The 23,900-nt window shown below is 35.1% G+C and overlaps 1 protein-coding gene across 2 annotated transcripts in view; it reads right to left on the reverse strand.

Annotated features, from left to right (window-relative positions):
- CDH7 (cadherin 7) overlaps positions 1-23,900 on the reverse strand; it is a 190,949-nt gene that overhangs the window by 45,460 nt on the left and 121,589 nt on the right. For both annotated transcript variants that reach the window (XM_033425013.2, XM_049698006.1), the window contains 4 exons: positions 22,882-23,176; positions 19,096-19,215; positions 12,175-12,342; positions 9,470-9,657 (listed from right to left, as the gene is read on the reverse strand). In XM_033425013.2, the coding sequence (XP_033280904.1) occupies positions 9,470-9,657; positions 12,175-12,342; positions 19,096-19,215; positions 22,882-23,176 (771 nt within the window). The remainder of the gene's footprint in view (positions 1-9,469; positions 9,658-12,174; positions 12,343-19,095; positions 19,216-22,881; positions 23,177-23,900) is intronic.

Here is a 23,900-nt window from a genome sequence, read left to right on the forward strand (position 1 = left end):
ATTCACCCTTACCTTTGCCACTTCCTGTAAATGTAACCTGAAGGTTTTTCAGTTTCTCTGGAGCAGAGCTGGGACCCCAAATCTTTTTTCTTCTTTCACAGTATCCACAATCTTTTATCGTTCCTCTCTCTTCATGTATTTCCCCCCCATCACTCCTTGAATCTGGGTCACCTGGTCTTGCTTCGATCAATATAATGTGGTGGAAGTGATGTTGTGTCGGTTCCGGAAATCAGCTTCAGGAGACCACGGAGCTTTTGTTCTTGCCATTCATGGAACAAAGCCAGGTTAGCTGCCGGCTGCTGGAAGGCACACTTCCAGCCTCTCTTGTCATTCCAGCAGACAGACAGCCACCTCTACAGAGGCAGGTCCACCAAGCTCACGAGTAGCTGACCTCTGACCCATGTGTGAGCCCTCGTAAGACCACCCTGCTGAGGCGCCACCAAACTGCTGACCCATGAAATCATGTCCTAAAGAAATAATGTTTTAAAGCACCAGCTTTGGGATGACTTGTTAGGTAGCAGCTGATACAATCACAAAGAGGAAGAGAATAAAAGTGGGTGACTTCACTTTCTGACATGTGATAGCTGCATATCCAGGGAAAATGAACCAAAACAGACTTGAAATGACCAAATGAACTAGTGGCAGAGAGATCAGATCTAGACGTGGAAATTTCCTTGAACTCCAGGCCTTTGACTCTTATCATTCCCTTATTGGTTATGTCCTGTCTTTACTATATAACATAGATTCCAGGATCCATCAATCCCCCCCCTCTACTGACAATATATGCAATTCTTTTTATTGATCTAAATATGAATTTTTTATTTGCTTTGTTGATCAGTTATTTTTAAATTCTCTTAAAATATCTTAATCCTGGAAGAATACAGTAAATTGCCTTTTCTGAATCTTTCTCTGCCCTAACTTAAATTTGTCAGTTTCACCAAGTAATGTCTAAAGCATTCTTTCCCTCCTTTTATATGCATGCTCTATGATGTTCTCAGTCGTCCCTTTCAGTTTAATTGCCACGCATACGCTATGACCCCCAAACCTAAGTTTGTACTCTAGATCTCTCCTCTAGGCTATAAACCCTCATTCATGACCTTCTAGAAATAGTTACCTAGATATCACAGGTAATGCAAATATATTCCAAACCATTTTAATCACCTCCACACTCCCATTCTAAAGGAACAGCACATTTTTCATCTAGCTACTCATACTAGAATCATTAGTTTTATCCTTAAATTCTCTCCCCAATTTTCCTTAGGTAATCACTAAATCCCCTCTTATCTACTTCTTAAATATCTCTTTCTTGGAATCCTACCTATTGAAACTAATCTAGGAAACAACACACCATGGAAAAAGACAGAAATAAGGAAAACTGTGCATTATCTGTGACGTGTACTAAGCGAAACAAAACAAAATGAAACAAAAAACCATGAAGGGCTCACTGGAATATGTCTTTGACATACACATATTCTGAGAAGATTGCTCTGATAACTGCCCAAATCAAAGAAAATGGAAAATACTCCTAAGGAACAGGGTCTTAGTCTCTTTGATCAACTTTCTTCAAAGAGTGTTGCTATCTTATTTTTTTAAGACCCTAAATTAATCTCTAATCTTGACTATTCGAAAATGAGTAAATTTATACTCGTTTATTATACTCGAAATACACAGAGAACAGTCTATACACATGCACCCATGTGCATGATGATTAAGACGATGTTAGGATCCACTTATATATACACAGTAACAATGGGTGGAACAAATTGGAAAATATAATCTGAAATTCAGATGTTCACTAAATTAGAGTTATTGTATTAATCTAAAACTAAAATCCAAAATGTATGCTTTTTCACAGTCAAAGGAGACACATATCTTTCCTCCATTTTGGGGAATGTGCATCCACAGCGGCAGGATTACTTAAACAACATCTTTGAAAGAAAAAAATGTAATGAAAAGAAGAAAAATAAATGGGAAATGTTGTTGGTTTCATTTTCCTCTACCACACATCAACAGCATTTATGAAATATGGAAATACATACTTGACTCTGGGAATTACCGCAAGCAGCAGACAAAGGACGCGTCTCAATAACAAGACAGCAAACCCAGAGCTCAGAAATCTGTGCAGCTGAGTGGAAGTTTGACAGGATGTGGCATATTCTAACCCTTCCTCTCCCACAAGGAATGGAGGCCATGTTGTCAATACCTCCCCAACAATGCTCTATTATTTGATGGTTTTGACTTCATTCAACCTTATTTTAGGGTATGGAAAATGAGGAGATTATGAAGATAGCACAGCAAGAATGGGCCTGAAGAAGCTTAAATATGTTATTTGACAGTATGATATCAGCCACCGTACAAGTCATCCCCGTGCTAGAAAATGGGTGTGTACTTATCCTTCATAGGAAATGCATTTTGAAAAATGCTCATTTTTTACTGTACTGTAACTCTATGTAGTATTTTAGAGAAGCACAATTCCATAGGTAATCCCAACTGAGGTCTTACATTGAAAACTGAAGTACGTTAAAGATAAGACTGCCATACCTCAAAGGAAAAATAGAATTTCCTACATTGTAAATTATGATGGGGAAATGTAAACAGAAAGAATTCTAGGTAGAAAGAAAGACACAGTTTTCACTCACATGGGATAATACTTATGTTTATGCTTGGTGAATTTTTTTTTTTTTACGTTACGCGGGCCTCTCACCATTGTGGCCTCTCCCGTTGCGGAGCACAGGCTCCGGATGCGCAGGCTCAGCGGCCATGGCTCATGGGCCCAGCCGCTCCGCGGCATGTGGGATCTTCCTGGACCGGGGCACGAACCCGTGTCCCCTGCATCGGCAGGTGGACTCTCAACCACTGCGCCACCAGGGAACCCAGCATGTCTATTCTTAATGTATAGAAAGGATAATTGAATTCTGAAAAAATAATTCTATGGTAACATCTATACAAATCTTTAGCCTTGTGGATTCTGCATATTTGGTCATATGCAGAATTTATATTTCTATATAAGACATTGGAGCAAGAATAGCATACCTGAAGATAACTTTTTACAATTCTGTACTTCTTTTTCTTTTTCTAGCATATGTTTTAGAAAAAGATTGTTTTTCTGTTCTTCTCTCCCTGCTCCCAAGTTCACCCTATGCAAGTATAGCATATGTAGATGTTTCAAAATATGATAATAATTTGCTCAAACTGGAATAAATCTCATTATAACCATGACAGTGCATTGTTTATGAAAAAGCAACGGACTAAAGTTTTATTATACTATAGAGTAGAGAGAAAATAAGTTCAGATGATTATCAAGCATGGTTCACAGGTACAAAATAACTTAATTCCAATAGAAATGACTATCTAAATGGACATAGGAACTCTATTATCCAAATGTGAAGTAATACTCTGAGACACACATCATCAGAACAAATATACTTATGTCTTTAACAAAAAGCTCATCAACATCTTAGCAGTGCCTGGTTGTAAAGGTTTTCCTATAGTCAGGAGAGCCTGGAAAACCTATGAACAAATGGTTCATATTTATGGACTGCCCATGGCATTCTCTAGTTTATCTCAGTGAAAATTTTAAAATATTCTGAGAACAATGGAAGAAGGCTTCATTTGTCTTCTTTCAGAATTTCTTAGTTTTAATCAGAATGCTCTTGTGACTCAGATTCAGAAATCCATTCTAGATTTCACAAATGATTCTCCTATTATCTGGTCATGAAAAGAATACTGAATTTATGGGACTCATATATGTTTTCTCAGACTCTGCTCAACTCGGAGGGATCTCTGGAAATGTTTTAGCTGGAATGGAATATAGACTCCCATCTACTGAAATTTTGATAAGTAGAACTGAAAATCAAAATCCTGTCCTTGAGTGTCGTAAGTAGTTGTTAGTTCTTAACAGAGGGAATCAGCAAATCTTCAGAAAGGACTTCCTTCATTCTGAGAAAAACACTCCAAAGAGAGTTTAGTTAAAAAAAAAAATGTAAACAAAGACACTCTTCTGAAATTGAGAATCAAGATACTGTTGGCTTCATGATGGAAAAGCACTTGGATTTGGGAATAAAGGTTGCCTTTGTGAGATCACACTGCTTTAAGATGGAAGGTTTAGGGAAACAGACAAGAGGGATGGATATTCCACACACAACTTCTAGTGGGCTGAAGCCGTACGGTTGGATTGAAGACCAGAGCTCATACACATGTTCTCATGAGCTATAACGGAGCTACTGATTTGTAACTTACTTCTGTAGTTCTCATTACTGAAAGCCCTCCTTAATTCTAATAATTTTTCAATAAATTTTTAGAATTTTCTAAATCTATAACCTCATTGATGATTTTTACCACTTCCTTTCAATTTGTTGTATCACTCTGTCTTAATCTCTTAGTATAAAGTAGCTTCTTTTCAAACTAGTTGGAATAATAAAAATAGTGTTGAGTTTTGAACAGCAATTTCTTTAAAAAAAGGATAGATTTAAAAATTAAAAAGCTCAGGAACAATGAAAATAGTCTGGGAGTGAAGCAATGATAACCAATCTTAGGGTAATGCCAAAGAGAGTAGGAAAAAACACGAAACAAAAAAACAAAGAGACAAGATCTATTATGGATCAAGAAGGGACAAGAAAAGAAACCAGAAAAGACTTTAAGGCTTTAAACTTAACAGTAAAAAAGGTGTGCTACTTGACTGTAGCCAGGAAAGTGATAATATTTTAAATAAATGTTTAAATAAATATCATTAAAATTCATTGCGTTGAAAAGAAATGCTTTGAATTAGAATTATCACAGTCCCAACAATAAGGGTTCAAGAGAAAATAGCAAATATAATTTTCTATTCCATAGCATATTTTATTGTAGCTGAAAGTAAAATACCTTTTAATATTTATTATTTGTAATCCACTCTCATTTGCAAAGCACTGTACATATATGTAACAGTGGCCTTGCAAAGGAGGCATAAAGAGCCCATTCACTTACATTGCCTCATCTCATGCCAGCATCCCCTCCTCCCACACTGTGCTCCAGTAAAATGGCCCTATTTCTAGTTCTCTGAGCTTAACGTGCTATCTCATATGACAAAGCTCTGCACAGGTGGTTACCTCCATAAGAAAGTCTCCCTTCCCCTGTCTACCTGGAGAATAGCGTTATCCATCTACTATGCAACTCCTTTCTCAGGTCATGTTCAAATCTTTGAGAGACTAGGTGGGACCAACCAGTAGGCTGGCAAATGGGGCTTGGGCTCTCTCGGACACTTCTACAGAGACTTAGATATTTGCCCAAATCTTTGGGACCACAGCTAAATTTATGAAAAAACCATGGTAATACATTTTTACTAGACCAGCTCCCAACATTGAAGGGAAACACATGCGTGCACACACACCCTTCCTTGATCAAGAAAAACAAATTGTGGTACAGACAATTTTACTTCCCCTGTTTAATTATTTGGTTTAAAGAAGGAAGAATGGGAGCAATATCCCAGTCTTAAAAGATGAGCAACAGGGCTTCCCTGGTGGCGCAGGGGTTGAGAGTCCGCCTGCCGATGCAGGGAACACGGGTTCGTGCCCCGGTCCGGGAAGATCCCACATGCCGCGGAGTGGCTGCGCCTGTGAGCCATGGCCGCTGAGCCTGCGCGTCCGGAACCTGTGCTCCGCAACGGGAGAGGCCACAATAGTAAGAGGCCCGCGTACCGCAAAAAAAAAAAAAGAGCAACAGTAAGTGGGCACAGGAGCGGAGCATAAGTGAGTCCTGCAGGAGGGAACGTTTGAAGACCGAGAAGAATATTTATGTTGCTTCTAGGAATTAAAAGTGGCTTAGTGTCTACTCTAGATCTTTGAATAAAACTAGGAATAGTGGGATATGTATCTGGTAAATATAAGTCTAAATAATTCTAGGGGTCCAAAACTAGCTCTTAGATGTCCATGTAAGGAGTTGGAATATGAGCCTTATTTGAGGTTTTTAAACAGGAGAAGCCCTGGATTAATACAAAACTAATACTAAGGTACAGTGCTAGGTGTAGTCACTGCACATAAAATGTGAATTGCATTTTTGAATAAATAAAAAACTTCTCAAAAATTAAAATATTACAAAGTAACAGTACTTTTTCATCTAAAAATTAGATTAACCTCTAATACCATAAGCAAGTTTTTCAAGTGAAAAAAATTCACTGATCACTAAAGCTTGAACTGCAAAGTAAATATTGGGTTGGCCAGAAAGTTCACTTGGGTTTTTCCGTGAGATGTTACAGAAAAACCCAAACAAACTTTTTGGCCAACCCAATATATCATTTCCACTATTTTTAATTAACTCTTAGAGAAGCCACTTTTTATGTTTATTTCAATATCGGTAAGAACTCTGTGTTGGGTTGGTTAGGCATTGGAATATATGAGCAGAAAATGCAAAACTATAATTTTTAAAAAGGAGTCTGTGGGTAGAGGGAGCTTTGGAAATCAGAATTAGGCTGATGTATACCACGTAATTACCTCGATATCTATTATTTATGCAGGAGTGTGTGGAGAAAGGGTAGGAGGAAAGTGTGAAGCAACATTTGCTAACACTAAAGATTTGCAGCGTGAAGAAAACTAAGAGGTGTTATTTCCACTTATTTCTATGTAGATATTATCCGACTTGGTTCTATGCTTTACAGAGTTCAAAGTGAACAAGATTCTCTTCATTAAATATTAAACATTTTACTGGTTATTTACGCCACAACAGTAAAATTGTAAAATTTTCCACCATCATTGTCTCTCAAGATTTTCCTGTACACTGAGTGTGCTTAATTATCCAAAGGCCATCGCTGACATTATATAAGAAAACAGAGGAGGAGAAACAATAAAAATTAGACAGTATTCATCTATTAGAAGCCACTGGAGAAAATAAAACTTATTTTTCGTTGTCAATAATTTAAACAGAAAATAACACAATTTTGATCTCATATTTAGCATAAGAAATTATTGAAACATTTAGCTAACTTCCCATATAATGACAGATTGATAAATTTTTAATTACCAATTATTGGGCATTTATTAGGTACAAATATCACTCACTTGGCTGTGCATGGGTAGAAATCTCTAGTATAAAAATTTTTTAAATCCATTAATCTAAATGCTTATAGGATTTGGAATGTTTTTGAATCTTAATTCATTAGACAGAGGACAACAATGTCTTTTTCAATACCTGAGAAAGCTTCAACAACACATTAAATTTCAGTCTAGTGACTGACATCTCTGTGACATATTTCTGCATTTGGACAAGAGTTTTCATCAATACTAAAAGTAGATCAAACAGTGCTGTTAATGAAATATATTTTGGTTTGGTCATTGAATAATATTCTTATGAATCTAGTAACATTGTAATTATAATAACAAATGCATGTTATATATTGAAAAACAGTGAAGATCCAGAAACAATTACTGTTATCATTTTAACATTTTCCTACAATTTTTATTCTATATAAATGAAAATTTGAAACAAAGGGTCTGTAAAATTTTGGATACTGCTTTTTTCATGTAATATTTTATACAATCATTTCCCATATTAGTTAATATGCTAAGACAATGTCACCACATCATTTTGATGATGTACAAGATTCTACAATTTGGAAATATCAAAAATTATTTAACCATTTTTTCTTTTGTTGGACATTCTATAATGATTCCATATGTTCACTGTACTTAATAATACCTTCATGAGATTTGAGAATTAAGTAAGAAGGCTTTAAATTACTCAAGATAAATCCTAGCAGATATTAACCACAACCTAGAACAGTAGTAATAATTATTTATGTGACTTTTATATCATTGTAAGTTATCATTAATGTTTACCTTGTAGTTTTTTTAACGAGTTTTATGCTGTGAGATTAAATGCATTTTATCCAGTTTTCTTATAGCTTTTTTTAAACAATTCTCTAAAACTTCTAGAAATAATATCAAGGAACTGAGTATACAATTTTTTCTATTACTGAATCAAATATCTCATATCAAATACATATATATTTGTATTTATATATTTCTTCAATGATTTATGCTGTCTCATTATATGAAATATACATGTGTTCAATAAAATAATTTCAATATATATTTAAAACTTCTGGAATATGAGCAGATTGATTCCAGATGAATCTCTGAAATCTTTGAGCAGCATTGCACCTTAGTGCATTCCTTTTATTTTAGACAACAAAACAAAACATTTTACCAAGAGTTGGCCTAGCCTACTTATTAAAACTTTTTTAGACAGATTGTCACCAGCTGAGCTAAAACAGCAGCTGTCCACTGGAAATAATTGCAGAAATGTTTTGCCCATTGGCCTGAAATCGAACATATGTTTTCCTATAACAACTAAAACATAACTTTCTTTATTGATGTGTTAATTATTGAGGAGTGTTAATTACAGAGTTTTACACCTGGATTGTTACACTGGCATAAAATCCCAGTATCTTGAGTGTGGGCATTTTCATATATGTTTTAATTTTTAGTATTTCAAACATTTGAGAAAATAAGACTATATTCTGGAACAATTCCTTTGGATTTTTTTTTTTTTAATTTAACATTTGTCAAGGATCACATCTATACAGATCAAAGGGAGTTAACAGCTCACTTTCCCCCATATCTAACCAGTGTTGGGAGCTAATTTGGCAAACAGTCTTTATTTTGGATTATAAAGATTTTTTTAAATCTCTTTTGCACATATTTTTTAAGGGATTATGATACGCTTCACAACTTTCCAGCTCTGTTTATATAAATTTTTCAAATACTTCAGTTAATATAAATATTAAAAAGGAATGGCTGATAATGTAGCTAGTCTATAACATTTCAGTTTCTAGTTCCAAGTTTATATTATTTTCATGTATGTGGAGTGCTTGTCTAGTTGCTTACAAAGGCTTTTGGATGATTTTAGGGTTTCATTACTAAAATAGTCAACAAAGAAGAATATTCGGGGGGGGATGAGTTGAGATTGGGATTGACATATATACACTCTATGTATAAAATAGATAACTAATGAGAACCTATTGTATAGCACAGGGAACTCAACTCTGCTCTGTGGTGACCTAAATGAGAAGGAAATCCAAAAAAGAGGGGATATATGTATACAGATAGCTGACTCACTTCGCTGTACAGCAGAAACTAACACAACGTTGTAAAGCAACTATACTCCAATAAAAATTAATTAAAAAAAAATATTCATCTCACCAAGCAGGTCATTTAAAACGGCACATTTGCCAGTATGCTTTTCTGTTACAGAGCTTAGATAAGAGCTGTGGGTTTGCTCAGAGAATAGAACTGATAGAGTGTAATTACACGTTACTCAATTTTCTCTACAATCCCGACACGTAAAGATAAATGCACAGCATTTTTTCCTAAAATTAAAATAACAATGGTCCCATAAAGCCATTCAATGTGTCTAGCACGTTCTTCCATCAGAGCAGACAAGTTTTCTCAATAATCTCTATGATAGTACCTTCACAGGAAACAAAAATAAATATTACCTTCTGTATAGTAATGATTCCTTCCTGTGAATCTTTGTCAACAGAAATCTTGAAAATCCCGAATCCGTCACCATCCACAATTTTGTATTCCATTTCAGCATTAGCTCCTATGTCCGCATCGGCAGCTTTAATTCTGGCCACAACGGAAGCCACCGGCAATGATTCTGGGACGTTATACTGGTACGACCCTGTGAAATTAAAAACAAGAAATGAACAAAACCTTACACCAAACTAACCAATAAAAATTTAAATATTCGGCTATTTTGCACCACCTTTGCTTAATTTGTTTTTATTTTTTGAAAAAGAAGATAACAAAGCAGTAAGAGGCAAATGACAAATTTCATGCAGCCTCAAGAAGTTTCATGGAAATAATTAGATAATAATCAATAAGTAAGAGCAGAAACAGACGGCCTGGGGAAAGGCATGAGGAGATCCTCCATTCCGGTATTTCTAGTGCTGAGAAATATGCTACTTTTAATAGTAAAGATAAATTTCAAATAATTATAAATACACTTAACATTGAGTATTGACTATAAGGAATTAAAATGCAATTAATACAAATATTGAATATTAAAAAATTAAAATAGTACAGCTTAGGCCTCGAATGGGCAAAAAGCCAAGCCTAAATAGTCCTGATTACTCAATGTTGCAATTTCCATAATAGTATCTTTCGCTGCAAAAGTTTCAGAAAACTGGACAAGGAAGCTGATGAAAGTCAATATTAGTCTTCTTTTAGCTCATAAATTTACCAAGGATAAGAATTATTTGTGTGAGCTGGATGTAGAACTGATTTGGGGCACAATGGTACAAGAGCAGAGGCAATGTTATTTGAACAGGAGGAAAGAGAAGCCAAAGAAGAATAGTAACTTTTTTAAACTTTCTTTTGTAAAAACTCTTCACCATCCCTCAACTCCCCCCTACCCCTCCCCTCAAAAATAAATAAATAAATAAATAAAAATTTTAAAAAGCCAGTTTGGGAGGCAGATGAAGTACGTCCGTCAACCATCCCTTTGAAACTAGGAAACACCCCTTTCACCTTTGAAACTAGGAAAACGTCCCTTCACCGTTTTCCTCTAATCATCTACTTTTTCCTGCTTCCTCCCCTCTTTTCCATTTCCTTCTGGCTGTTAACAGTGGTGCATTTGCACTTTCTTATGAGGAGAAAAGAAAGGATTCTCTTTGAAACAGGGAAAGGAAAATGTATCCATACGAAGGGACCACATTCTAGGCTAAGAATGATTGCTTTTGCAATTTTCTACATTTTATAAATTGTTACTGATTTTAAAAAATGATTACAGCACATACTTACTATTTTTGAGCGACCCTTTCACATATCTACAAGTGTCCTTAGGAAAATCCAAAAATTTCAAGGTTAGAATAGTAACTAAATGGTAGAGAAAAATCTCAGCCAAAATGAAAAATCTGATGACATATTTTCGGCTTCCTTCACTTTAATAAGTAGGGGAGTATCTAGTAAGCTAGAAAATCCATGCTCTATCCTATCAAATCATGACAACTGAAACCACAAGATTTTAAGTGTCAATTCTTATCACTATAGTTAAAGAGAAACGGCTAATTCTATTATCAGCCAAATATAATCGCATTAATTGTTTTGTTTTGTTTATTCTTCAATCCTCCTCTCCTCCCCATTGTAAGCCATCAAGGACACAATTAAGGATAGGTTCTTTTTTTTTAATGTTAAAGTTAGTGTAATTTTCTTTATTTTGCCAGGAGGTATTGAAATGCCTGTTGTACAACAATATAAATATTAAAAATATGTAAAAGAAAACGTCTAAAGAAGCAGTATTTGAAGGAAAACATGGTGGCACTCATATTTGCAGAGAAAGTGTCCTTGTTTAACATTATTAGCTTTAAGATCTGTTCATAAGGGAGCTCAGTTCCCTATTTCTATCAGACAAGCATTTAAAAACACTGTAGTTTGTATGATTTCCTTATTTTCTTGAGTATTCTAAAGAAATACCACACACATTTACAAAAAAGCAGAAAAAAGGCAACTAAAAGAGAGTGAGATGAAATGCTTTTTTACAATCAGGACAGCTCTACCTAAAGAAATTATTTTTTTCCTCTTGTTTAAAACAAAAGCCACTTTGGTCAAAGAAACTAAATTGAGGGAATGCAGTTTTCTGGTTCTTTGGACTGATTTCTTTTGAAATGCTGAGCGTTCGCATTGAAAAGATGTGGTAGGTAGCAGAAGGAATGTTCAAGGTACATGAACTGGTTAAAAAAAAGTGTGGAATGAAAAGTGAAGTTCAGGACTCTTATTTTTATCTTTAAAAATAAAGCAATATTTTTAGCGTAGAGAATTCACGAAGCGTATTTGAATGTTACTAATTGGCAACAACCTCATAACTTACAGAATGTAAAGAGTAGCATGTCTTTGAATAAAAAGATTAATGCATAAACAAACCTCATAACTGTCTAGTATTCAAAGTGTGAACAAAAGAAAAAGCATATTATATTTAAGATAGAAGTAATACAAAGATATAATCACTTCTAATTATTTTCAATACCCTTATTATTCCATATTACTGAATTAAAAGTCATACCTCTGCTAAAACTGGGGGAGAATGTAGTTAAGATAATTATTTGTTTGAGAAGTATTTGGAAAAATGCCTTTTTAAAGACATTTTTATAATCTGGCAAGGAAAACGAATGTGCTTGCAACGTGCAACAGAACAGCTTACTTCGAGGAAAGCGAGGCGGGTTGTCGTTGACATCAGTTAGGGTCACGGTGACCGACGTGGTTCCAGAGAGTCCTCCGTTTTGACCAACCATATCCTTTGCCTGAATAACAAGCAAATACTGGTCTTTAGCCTCTCTATCCATGTTTGGAAGGGCGGTCTTGATGACTCCTGTAAAATTTCAAATCCCAGTAAAATGCATCATGAATCACTGCATTTATACTAGCGAAGAACACTGATATAGGTAGAAAATAGCTCTTGAGTTGTTGCCTTTTGTTTTTTTCCTTTTAATAATTGCAATGCATATTAAAGGCCAAAGGGATATAGTAATTATATACAATATCACAAACACAGAAAACGCTGTAATGCAGAAAAGCGGAGAAAGAGGATTATCTTTAGATTTTATGGAAATGTATGGTTCAGGAAATACCAACTTATAATAAATAAAATATACTCTGCTAGAAGAATGGGCAGTGGCCTGTACAAGTATATGACAATGAACCTCTCTTTTTCTCTTTCACCCTCTCCAACAACTTAATTCCCAGTGATGTGAAATCACCACAAACCTTTCAGCTATGGTCCCTAACTCTCTTCCAGCTACTACCTCTTTTCCAGCAAAATAACTATTCCATAAATAAAAGGAATGAGAGTTATGTATGTTTAATAAACAAAACACCATTCCAAACTATGCTGCTGGATGACTTTATGCTGTATCTAAAGGTCTGAGAAAAAGTACTATAGACGAGAATGACTGTGTTAATGGAAATCAAGACACTAAAAATATTGATGTGTTGTATTGTTTCTTTCGAACCAACTGCATTTAATATGGATAGCCTTTAAGACTTCAGAGGTATGAAAAATTGATTTCAGAACTTCATGTTGCTTGGTAGGAAAGCTTGACTCAATAATCACTGCTGCACTAAATTAGTGGTTTTATATTAATAACTATTTATTACATAAATAGGTTAGGTAATAGTATGTTTATGAGATAGAATTTCGTTTACGCTATATGTAAATATATAAAATGACATTATATACTTAATATACTTAGTATATGCACACAGAGATTATGTCAAATGAGAACCTATGTATTCAATATTGCCCTGTACAGATCTCGAAACTAGCAATATGAGGCCATCTTTGCTAATTAGATACCAGAAGGAGTCTAGAATCCCACTTAATCATTTCCTGTACTTCCATCATTTCCAATGAAGACATCTTACCTACCTACCTAGAACCCTTTTATCGACTTTGTTTGAAAAATGTCTAATCATTTTATTAAATAGATTCTAACTTTTAGAGTTTAAGTCAGAATTTAAATCCCCAATGACTCAGATGTGAGGAACAGGAACTCTGGTATCACGGACTTCTCAGGGGCAAAACTGGGCTGTCTGATAAAGGATGATTCTTTGAGAGAACATAATTGTAAACAAGTTGGGATAAATGTTTTTTTTCCCTCATGTTCAGCATAAAAATGTTTTTATATCCTCCAAATTTATAAAATGTTTTTTAAAAGCTGCCAATTTAAATTGTTTAAATGCTGATTCTTCCATGGACACATGTAAAAATGGTCTGTGTGTGTTATATTTCAGCCTTAAGTATAAGTTACAAGCCCACATTATACTATATCAGGCCTTCCCTATTCTTCACAATATTCTACAGTTCCGTAAATATTCTAGGAGTGGGGAAGAGATGAGAAAATCTTTCAATAGTTTAAGAATAACTTAAACAATATGTTACTGGTTCTCAAGATTCCAAGCTGAGTAACACTCACACCATCTTAAGCAACCTTATTGTTACTTAGTTCTAAGCAGTAGCTATCAAATACATACACACATATATATACACATACACACCCCAACAATATATCAGTATTTTAAGCATTTAAATTATACTTCTTTGAGTAGGCCATTTGTTGTTATTGCCGTTGTTTTAACAATCACTTATTCTAATACACTATACTGGACGCTGTTGCTACAAGCACAGCAATACAAGGTCTAAGTAACCCTTTCACTGAACTCTTTCGGTTACCTACACACTGCTTATAGTTAATCTCTGAAACATCAAAATGACAATCAAAAGAAACATAGTCATATACCCATTTGGTTCATTGATAATTGTCTGAAACATAAATATTCTTCTCAGAGCCATAATGATTCTATGAACATTTCATGTCTGTTCTTCAATACTTCCCTTAACTCTAATATATAAGGCATTGAGTACTGACCTCAGTAAGACACGCTGTTACCAAGCATAACAATCTTTGTCTAAGAGTTCTGGGACTTACATCTCTCTCTCTCTCTTTCTCTCTCTCTCTCTCTCTCTCTCTCTCCCTCCCCCTCCACCCCCCCACCTTCCCTTTTCTCTTTGATGTTAATCATCTTTACTTGTAATACTTTTTTATACATTGAGCATTGACAATCTTGAATATTTAACTAATGGTGCATTTCATATAGATCAAATATTAGTGAAGTTCTAGCAAAATTTCTTACTCATTCAGTTTTCATTTTTAATTTCTATTCATCTCTCATTTTCCTTCCAAAATCAACATGTGTAAGTGAGTTTGTACCCTTGCACATGTATTATGATGGAGAGAGGTCCATAACATCTCAGCTAATCAGCAAAGAAAACACAGCCGCCTCATCTTCTCATGGTTTTGCTCAGCAGCGTTATTTGAAAGAAAACAGAATTATCAGGGGAGAAGTATGGTAGTAAAAGTTACTCACTTATTTTTCACACAGCTAATTGTCTCTTTACGAATGAGCCTATATATAACACTCCTCCAAAGCAAAAATCATCACAAAGTTTGCAAAGAAATGCAGGTGGCAAAGGTAATTTCCAAATACCTCAATTATTAAACGTATTTTTTACAAGAATGAAATAACTGGGAGAGAAGTGAATTTAAATAAGAACATTCAAACATAACAGATTTCTAGTTCTATGGCTTTTGCTAGCTTTTTACTTTTGAGTATCAACTGTATACATTTGGAAAAGAATTCTCATACGTTGGATTTGATCTGCATTTTGCTGTATATTATATAGACACACACACACACACACACACACACACACACACACAGAAACTGTTTTTACTATGTCTCTGATGTGGTAAAGGCCAGTCTTGCCTAATCATAACCTTACAGTTCTGTGAGGTTTTCATGGGAGAGGATAATATTTAATTTTAATAGTCAATAATTTTAAGCCACTTATGATGAGAAGAATATATCCTGTAACTCTTTAGAAAAGAGACTGGCTCAGATTTTTGGCTTTCTGAATAATCATTTTTCTATAGATGTACATCTGACCAGTAACCCAGAACTTTTTATTTATTTATAATCCATGTCCACAAAAAAGTATTGTGTATGAAACATCAATTTATCACTAGTATTATGCAAAAACTGTCTAGTTTTTGGTATGGGAATAAATTTTCAGATGATTTTCTTATCTCCTACCCGCCATCAATGTTTTGTTTTGCTTTTTAAAGCATATTCTGTTATCATGGAATCTCCTTAAGAATTCAGATGTGTACATTTCTGAAGTCCATTCTGAAGCTCCGGATTAGTCCCAGGAGTCTAGGCAACCACATCAGTCAGGTAACACAGGGCTGGGCTATTGATGCTGTCGGGTTCAAGATACATTAGATGTACAGGTGAATCTCTTCCAATAAGTTTGTATCCTTTTCTAAATTTTCTGTCTAAGACTTGTATTATTTGGTTTCTCTACCTCTAAGTGAAGCATATAATAGAACCATAAAAACATGGAGAAGAGCCAATAGTAGAGATGGAAGGTTCTGGATCACCAAAGGATTACAGAGCTGGCATCAAATAAAGAGTCGCTGAGGAAGGGACTGTCGTTACATCCCCTCACTCTTGTGAGAGGATGTCCTGAGGAAGCCCTGACAGGAGTGAGAGTCCTCTACACCATGAGCCACGCCACAGGATGGAACGTGCATGAAGGGTGTATTTAGAGACGAGGGCTTTGTTACAACTGTATTACTTACCTAAAGCTAGGATGTAACAAGTACGCATGTAATCTCTAACGCAGGCACCATAGAGTCACACCTCTATGTTTAAGAAAGCACTCCTAAATGACAAGTGATATTTGACACCCCAACCATTTTTCAAGGCCAACTTCATGGCCTTGTGGTCTGTGCAGTCACACACTGTCCCCATGTTTGGTTTCTGCTCTGCTGATGACGTCTGAAATCCTACTAATTTTAGAACAAGAAGCCTGCACTTTCATTTCAAATAGCAAATTATGTAGCCAGTCCTGCCATATATGAAATAGATTGACAAACTGGATCTATTTGCTTGTAGGTTACAGACTAGATAAACACATTAGAATAATTCTCAATCTCCCTGTGAATTTGGGGACATTATGAAGATAGGTGATGAGATCTTTTTTTTTTTTTTACATCTTTATTGGAGTATAATTGCTTTACAATGGTGTGTTAGTTTCTGCTTTATAACAAAGTGAATCAGTTATACATATACATATGTTCCCATATCTCTTCCCTCTTGTGTCTCCCTCCCTCCCACCCTCCCTATCCCACCCCTCTAGGTGGTCACAAAGCACCGAGCTGATCTCCCTGTGCTATGCAGCTGCTTCCCACTAGCTATCTACCTTACGTTTGGTAGTGTATATATCTTTGCAGTCCTTTTAATGCTACACTATCTTGTTTCTAGTGCCATTCTCTTTGCTTGCTGAATTGTCAACGTTGTTTTTTGCAGCTACTCACATCCTGGCTTTGTGGACTGAGAAATTAACGTAGAAAATACACTTACCCTCTGGTCATGTGGCTGTAAGTGTGCTACAGATGGAATACATGCTCAGAGATTTTAGCCAGGCTAAGTTAATGATATGTGATTAACAAATAGTAATGGTTATTATTAATATTACTAATATTACTCCTTTTTAAAAAAGAAATTAGAAGTTAAACTTTCAGAGATGTATTTAACAGTGATTTCCTAGGCCTATTTTATATAATCTTGATTTAACATATTTTCAGCCTTTTTGCTGTCAAAAGTTTTACATTCTTCTCAAAAGGCCTTAGATTTGGAGATGTGGGAAATAATGTTATTTCTTACATAGGTAAGAATCATACACCAACTAAGGAAGACTACCTCAAACTGTCTACACAGCTTTTCATGCTTGTAAGGCCTGAAAATTCTCCATCCATTTTTTTTTGCGGGGGGGGGATGCATTCTCTATATTATGATAGCAGAGAGGACACAACAATTCCTAGAATACCTCTGCACAAATGACTATAAGAAAGAGAAGTCCCAATGATTACCATGATTACAGCATTAAAAACTCTTAACCAAAACAAAATTAAATGAAACTTTACCTCCTGTAATACACGGTCCTTGAGATTGAAAATTAAGTTTGAAGTACTAATCATGTGATGCCATGACACAGACTATTGTCCAGTTGCTCAACAGGTGAGGTCTTACCTACACAGGGCCTATGAAACACCTATTGTCTTACAGCAAAGCTAAAATCACAAGCCAATCATTAGTAGCAGCAAAATATTTAACCCTTGGGATTAGTACATGCTATTTTTGAACAGGTTATATAATGCAGGAGGTATACAATTTGTGAGCAAATTGTCAGAAACTTGTCAATGTCTTTCTAGGCTGCAAAGAGTAGATATAGAAGGGAATGAGTGGGTGTCTGAATTTAGGTTCTCAGATCTATCATTATATCAACCACGAACACAACTTCTACATTCCCAGGATTCAGATCATAAACCAGATACTTTCATTTACTTCTCCTTCAATACTCGCTGAATCAGAACTATTTCTCCTCTATCAGACTTTCTAGGCAGCTTCCAGACTTTATCACAACATTGGTAAAAAAAAATATGCCACAGCCTTTATGAAAATTCTAATGAATGATGAGCTCGCAGCGAATGTACTCGTCTGTTTTTGCACAACTGTCATTCTCAAAAGACACTTAAAATGTTTATCCCCCCCAGTGTTTTGAGAATGATTTGATATTGCCATTTTTTATAATATGAAAAACAGGGTAAGTGGCATTAAAATATTCATTTAGGATCATAAGTACTATCAAATTTTCAAAATCACAAACTTGCTATTTGAGGAAGAATTATTCTCCATGATAAAGGCAAAATTATTAAAATATAGAGAAATTTTGGATTTTCACAGTGATGAAGAAAACCAATGGCTCACACCCACCCATCTTCGCACCTGCCTACACTTCCCTATACCCAGAGCCAGAGGAGCAGAATAGATAAAATATTATTTTATAACCAAGAAAATAGTGCTCCAAATTATAGTCTTACGGTATATAAACTATTTCATCTTCAAAACAAAACAGAATATCTAGCCAAACAACCACATATTGTATCCAGGCAGCTTTGCAATTCATGATTTTTTTTTCTGAAATTAAAAGTCATTTAATTTAGTTTTTGATTTAGCAGATCATCATCCTAAGTGTTATGTTTCAACTAATTTCCCTGAGAAAAACTAGCCCCTGGAAGGACAAGCTGAACCTAGTACATATTCTACTGCATGGCAAGGAGATTTTGCTTAAGATTTAAATTTTACTGTGTGTAATTCCTATGTGAATTAATTAAAGAAAACAAAGCAAAAAACATTTAGAGATGAATGATGAACATTTTCTTATATAGTCAAGAGGTAACAGCTGAAACACTTTTCAATATCTAATATTTTGTTTAATTTTGGTAGGAATACTGATAAATGTAATAAAATATTCTTAAAATGTGCTAATGTCTCTATAAATAATATGCTGTTTATTACCATGGTACACATATTGAGAGAACCACAGTAAAAATAGTGTCTGTTATCATTTCCAACTATACTGAATAAAAATAACTATTATTAATTCTATGCCAAGATATAAATGATGACTTTACAAAGAGAGTTGCATGTCAATTTTTACCTGTCTTTGGCTCCACTGAGAAGTATGGCTGTCCTTGCAGGATACTGTAGACCACTCGGGCGCTGTTGCCGTATGTAGGATCATCGGCATCCGTTGCTGTCACTTGTACCACTGAGGTCCCTACGTGCCAATCCCAAAACCAATGAGTTAAAAACTCCCAAATGCCACAAAACATAAGAACTCACAAAACGCTAAAGATTCTACACTAGATTTGTTTCTCATTTTTCATTTTTCTTATTCTAAGGTACATGAAAAATTGATATATTTTATTTTTTGCCTAAGACAAACCCCAAAAGATGATAAATGATAATTCATCCTTCAGAACTATTTAAGGGACATGAAAATATGTTGGCAAAAAAATAAGACTGATGGTGCAAGTTAGGCAGGGATATATATTCAGAAGTGGATGGGACTCAAATTTTAGGCATCTCATCCATCAGGGTTGGGTAATAAATTTTTATCAAGAGCAATCTCTATAAGTCTCAATCACTGTCTAGAAGGCAGCATGACAAATACTAACATCGTGACACTCAAATCACTGAGGCAACCTCACTGCTGTAGCAAAGTAAAGCCAGACAGAAACTGAAACTTCATTAACTGAATAAAGCATATTCAGTTGATACATTTAACTGGATATTAAGTGGCTACTGTGTCTCTTCCTGTAGTAGTTTTATTTTTCATTTGTTTTCACTAATTGATTTAAAAACAAAAGCATAAAATGAAAGTTTAAACCAAACCCTCCCAAAGGAGAAAAAGCATGGCAACTTGAAAAATCACAACATTGGTTGTTTTTCTACATTTCATATGATAGAATGTCATATTGCTTCTTCCTTTTACTATGCATTCACTTATTCCATATGGAAGGCATTTAGTGTGATCTGTTCTTTTTATTTCCATTTGGAATATTATCTTAAAAGTATTAGCTACTCACATTTGCTGAGTTTAAATATTTAAGCACATGCTATTTTATCATCTATGACACAGCTGATGGGGATGGGACAAATCCCTTTCTGTATTCTTTTAAGATTCAAGTTGGTTTCTAATAAATTCTTGAAAATATGTCATTTTTAGTCTAACATCTCTTTTAGATATATTCCTATGTAGATCTCCGTCTCTAAATGCCTTAAATAAGTCACCAATACCCATCTTATAATTACAAGTCTATTCTCTTTTCCAGATTATGATTTCCCTTACCAATTCTATTTTCTTTCAGATTGGGTGGAAAATTTGAATATGCATGTGTGTGTTGTGTATACACACACACACACATTTTGTAAATTCGGAAGTTTTATTTTTTTTATTTGATAGACTTAGGAGACTGCGCTCTGGATGCTTGGTAGGACCAAAACAGTGAATGATGTATATTTAAAAATCTTTTTAACAATTAGATTTTGACTATTTTAAAATGTTAGAATCAATGACTTTGATGTTCTCTATCTCCTCTATAAGGAAATAGAGAACATCTTTACAGCACCATCGTTACAGCAATATTTATTCTCGCGATATGGTTAAGTACCGATTTCCTACTTCACTGGAAAAGAAAACACCTTGAAACAAACAAAATAATGAAAACTATACTTCAGTAAATTTTGTTGTGTATAATTTTTTCTGAAGTGTTCGTTAAATAAGTTATACACACGCACAGGCACACAGACATATACAAACACACATGCGCGCACACACACACACACTTGTATTGTCACGCTTATCTATGCTCTTCTGGCAACAAATAAGAGATCCCAGGGACTTATGAGTGTGTTTCAAATCTTAGTTCTCAATGAAAAAAAAAAAAAGTAGGCCTGAATAATAAATACTGAAAACTTGTGTTGTATATACCATACTATTCAGTGGCTATTATAACTATTTGGTTAGAATTAAACACTTTGATAAGCTGTCACTATAAGTCCATAGGATACATTTTATGTAGACATTTATTGTTCTTAGCTCAAATTTTGATATTAACCAAGTGACCTCAATTAGTGTCAAGTAAATCCTGAAGACACAGAGAAATCATTTTCTAAAAAGTTCTGAACCTGTTGGAATCAAATAACTAAAATAACTTACACATGCACATAATAATCATGCTGTTTGATATCAGAGTGGTACCACTGGAACCAAAACTACAGTGCATTATTCAGCCTCTAGAACAAAAAGCTCACAGTAATCCAATTTGCACTGCTGGGTTCTACGCAGGAAAGGAAAACCGTAGCAAGCCCATGAAGAATGCCCAAAATGCCCAGAAGAATTACGGCACTGAACTGAATTGCTTCGACACACCTCAAAACCTCCTGTTTTTCTAAACATTATTACTTTGGAGAGGACAACGTGCCTTCTCTTTTCTCTAAAACCTCCCAAATCTTGTTGCTGCTGGTGTCATCATCGTTGTTGTTTTTGTCATTAAACAAGAGCAGCAGGAAGCACTCTGAAGGAGTGGACAGTATTGAGAAAGTGTGAATAAGCCTGTTTGGTCAAAGAACTATTTACACGGAAGATAATTATAGTGAGATGCTGCCACTGCAGCTCAGAACCTTTCCTGTCCGCAAGCATCGATTCCTCTGGCTTATTTTCAGTTGTATTTCTTTAGCACCTTGAGCCATGGTCCCCAAATAATGTTCCCTCTCCAATCTGACTGGAACAGAAATTTAGGGTCACTAAATTGGGCACATGTAATACACATCTTTGCAACTCCACTCCCCAGCATGGCAGATGTGTGGATCGAAAGCTGGAATGAACGTAATGACTTTTATTTAAAGTAAAACGATCAATCAATCAATCAAGTAAAACAAATCAAAGACTTGAGTTGAAATACGTGTTAAAATACAAGTTCGATTATTATTTTAAATAAACTTCCCCCTTCAATACTATAAACAACAGGAAATAAAAGATATAAATCAACTGGTCTCTATTCCAGCCCCATTTTTTTTTTTTTTTGTAAGATCATCCATACCTAAATTACATACTGGCTGAAAACTATTCCAAAGGTACCTAAATCAGTGGAATTTTAAAAGACAGTTTAATAGTATTTGAAATACAGTATATGCTAAAGATAATTTACTTTCCATTTTTCCAGTAATGGAGCAACGTCAAAAGGCCTTTGAGTAAAACAGCCTTCATTATTCTTTTATATACCTCACACTGAGTATCACTTTACCATTATTATAAATTCAGTATAAATTTTCATGCATTTAAATTTCTGGAGAAATCACAAAAAGATTAGTGGTGGCAGGTGGATGGACATTTACAGGTTCAAGCATACTCTGTAAGGAAACAGACCAGCTGATTCTAATATTAGCCTAGCTACACTGCTGGCCTTGCCTGATACCCTGGCCCCAGAGAGGTGCTTAGAATAGTGAATTCTTAATTTAACATGGGGAGAAAGGAAAAGAAAAGTAATAGATCATCACAGGGCTGTGTCTAGAATGATTTTTTTTTTGGTTTGATAATTTTATTGTGTTTTTTTTAAACTTCTTAGGCATAATTTGAATCATTTTTTAATTTTAAATATTAAATTGAAAAGGGATTGTAAGACCTATGTAATTTCTTGAAGACACTGAGACAGGTGTGTAAAAGGAAGAATTTCCTAATTTTCCGTATAAATAAAATAATGTGTCAAAAAATAGAATTTGGATACTGGCTACTACCACATCTCAAACATTCCCCTCACACTAAACGGCAATGTCTACACAAATGCTAATGTGATTTCTTCCCCAGTATTTATGGTGATTTAATTTTAAATACAAACCTCCTAAAATCAGATGGTACAAGACCAACTTGCTCTTTACTTACCCACAGGAGACATTTCGGGAACTCCGGCAGTGTACGGGCCGTCCAGGAATTTAGGTTCGTTGTCATTGATGTCCTGAATCTTGATGACGAACTCCGACTCGGGCTCCACGGGCTTGTTGGTTAGCCGGTCCAGCGCCTGGGCGCGGAGGGTGTAGTAGGCCTGCTCCTCGCGGTCAAGCCTCTTGGTGGCATGAATATCCCCCGTGTTCTCATCAATAATGAAAATGGAACTTGCCCCTTCGCCTGACAAGATGTATTTGATGGAACCATCTCCTTTATCAACATCAGAGTGAAGCTGGTGAAAAATTCATGTGAGATGAGATTAACTTACAAGCGAGTCAGCGATATGGAGATATGTCAACATAATTCTTATGTCAGGCAGCAGCATATGAAATTTTACTGTTCTTGGAAAGATAAGCAGACGCACTTTGTGCACAACGGAAACGGCTATTAGAATGTGTTAGCTTGCACTTGTGAGCAAGACATTTCATTTCTTCCTGTAAACAGTCTCATTTCCAAAGGAATTTTATACCATTCCCAAAGTTAGGAACTCGTTGTAGTGTTATTTTTGATTTGGTCTGTCCTTGCCAGTTTTAGCCATCTTCTTTGACCAGAGCAGACATTCAGTAACCATGCATAATTGGTTGATTTGATCGTATTCCAAGCAAAGGGACTTGCTATAGAACATTTGTAACTTTAGATCTAATATATTCTTTAATCTGCTTAGAAATCGCCACATCCTTTAAGGGTGCCCTTCCCTCCCAACTCCCACAACTTTTCAGGATTATTAAGGATGGATAGATGTCCAGTCACTAAATTGATCTCCAAATCCTGTGCTATATTTTAAAATTTGAAGCTGTAAAAGAAAAATTACACTGCTCTCTGAAGTAGGAATTTTAAATCAATATGTGCCTGAGACTTCAACTAAAACCTTCCTTGAAATACCAAGAACAGCATTAGATTTGCATGATTAACCCTGGCTACGGCTCAGGGGCAGCCCCTACTGATTTGCATTTCAT

This window comes from Orcinus orca, chromosome 15, assembly GCF_937001465.1.
Source record: "Orcinus orca chromosome 15, mOrcOrc1.1, whole genome shotgun sequence".
In the NCBI taxonomy this organism is placed as follows: Eukaryota; Metazoa; Chordata; class Mammalia; order Artiodactyla; family Delphinidae; genus Orcinus; species Orcinus orca.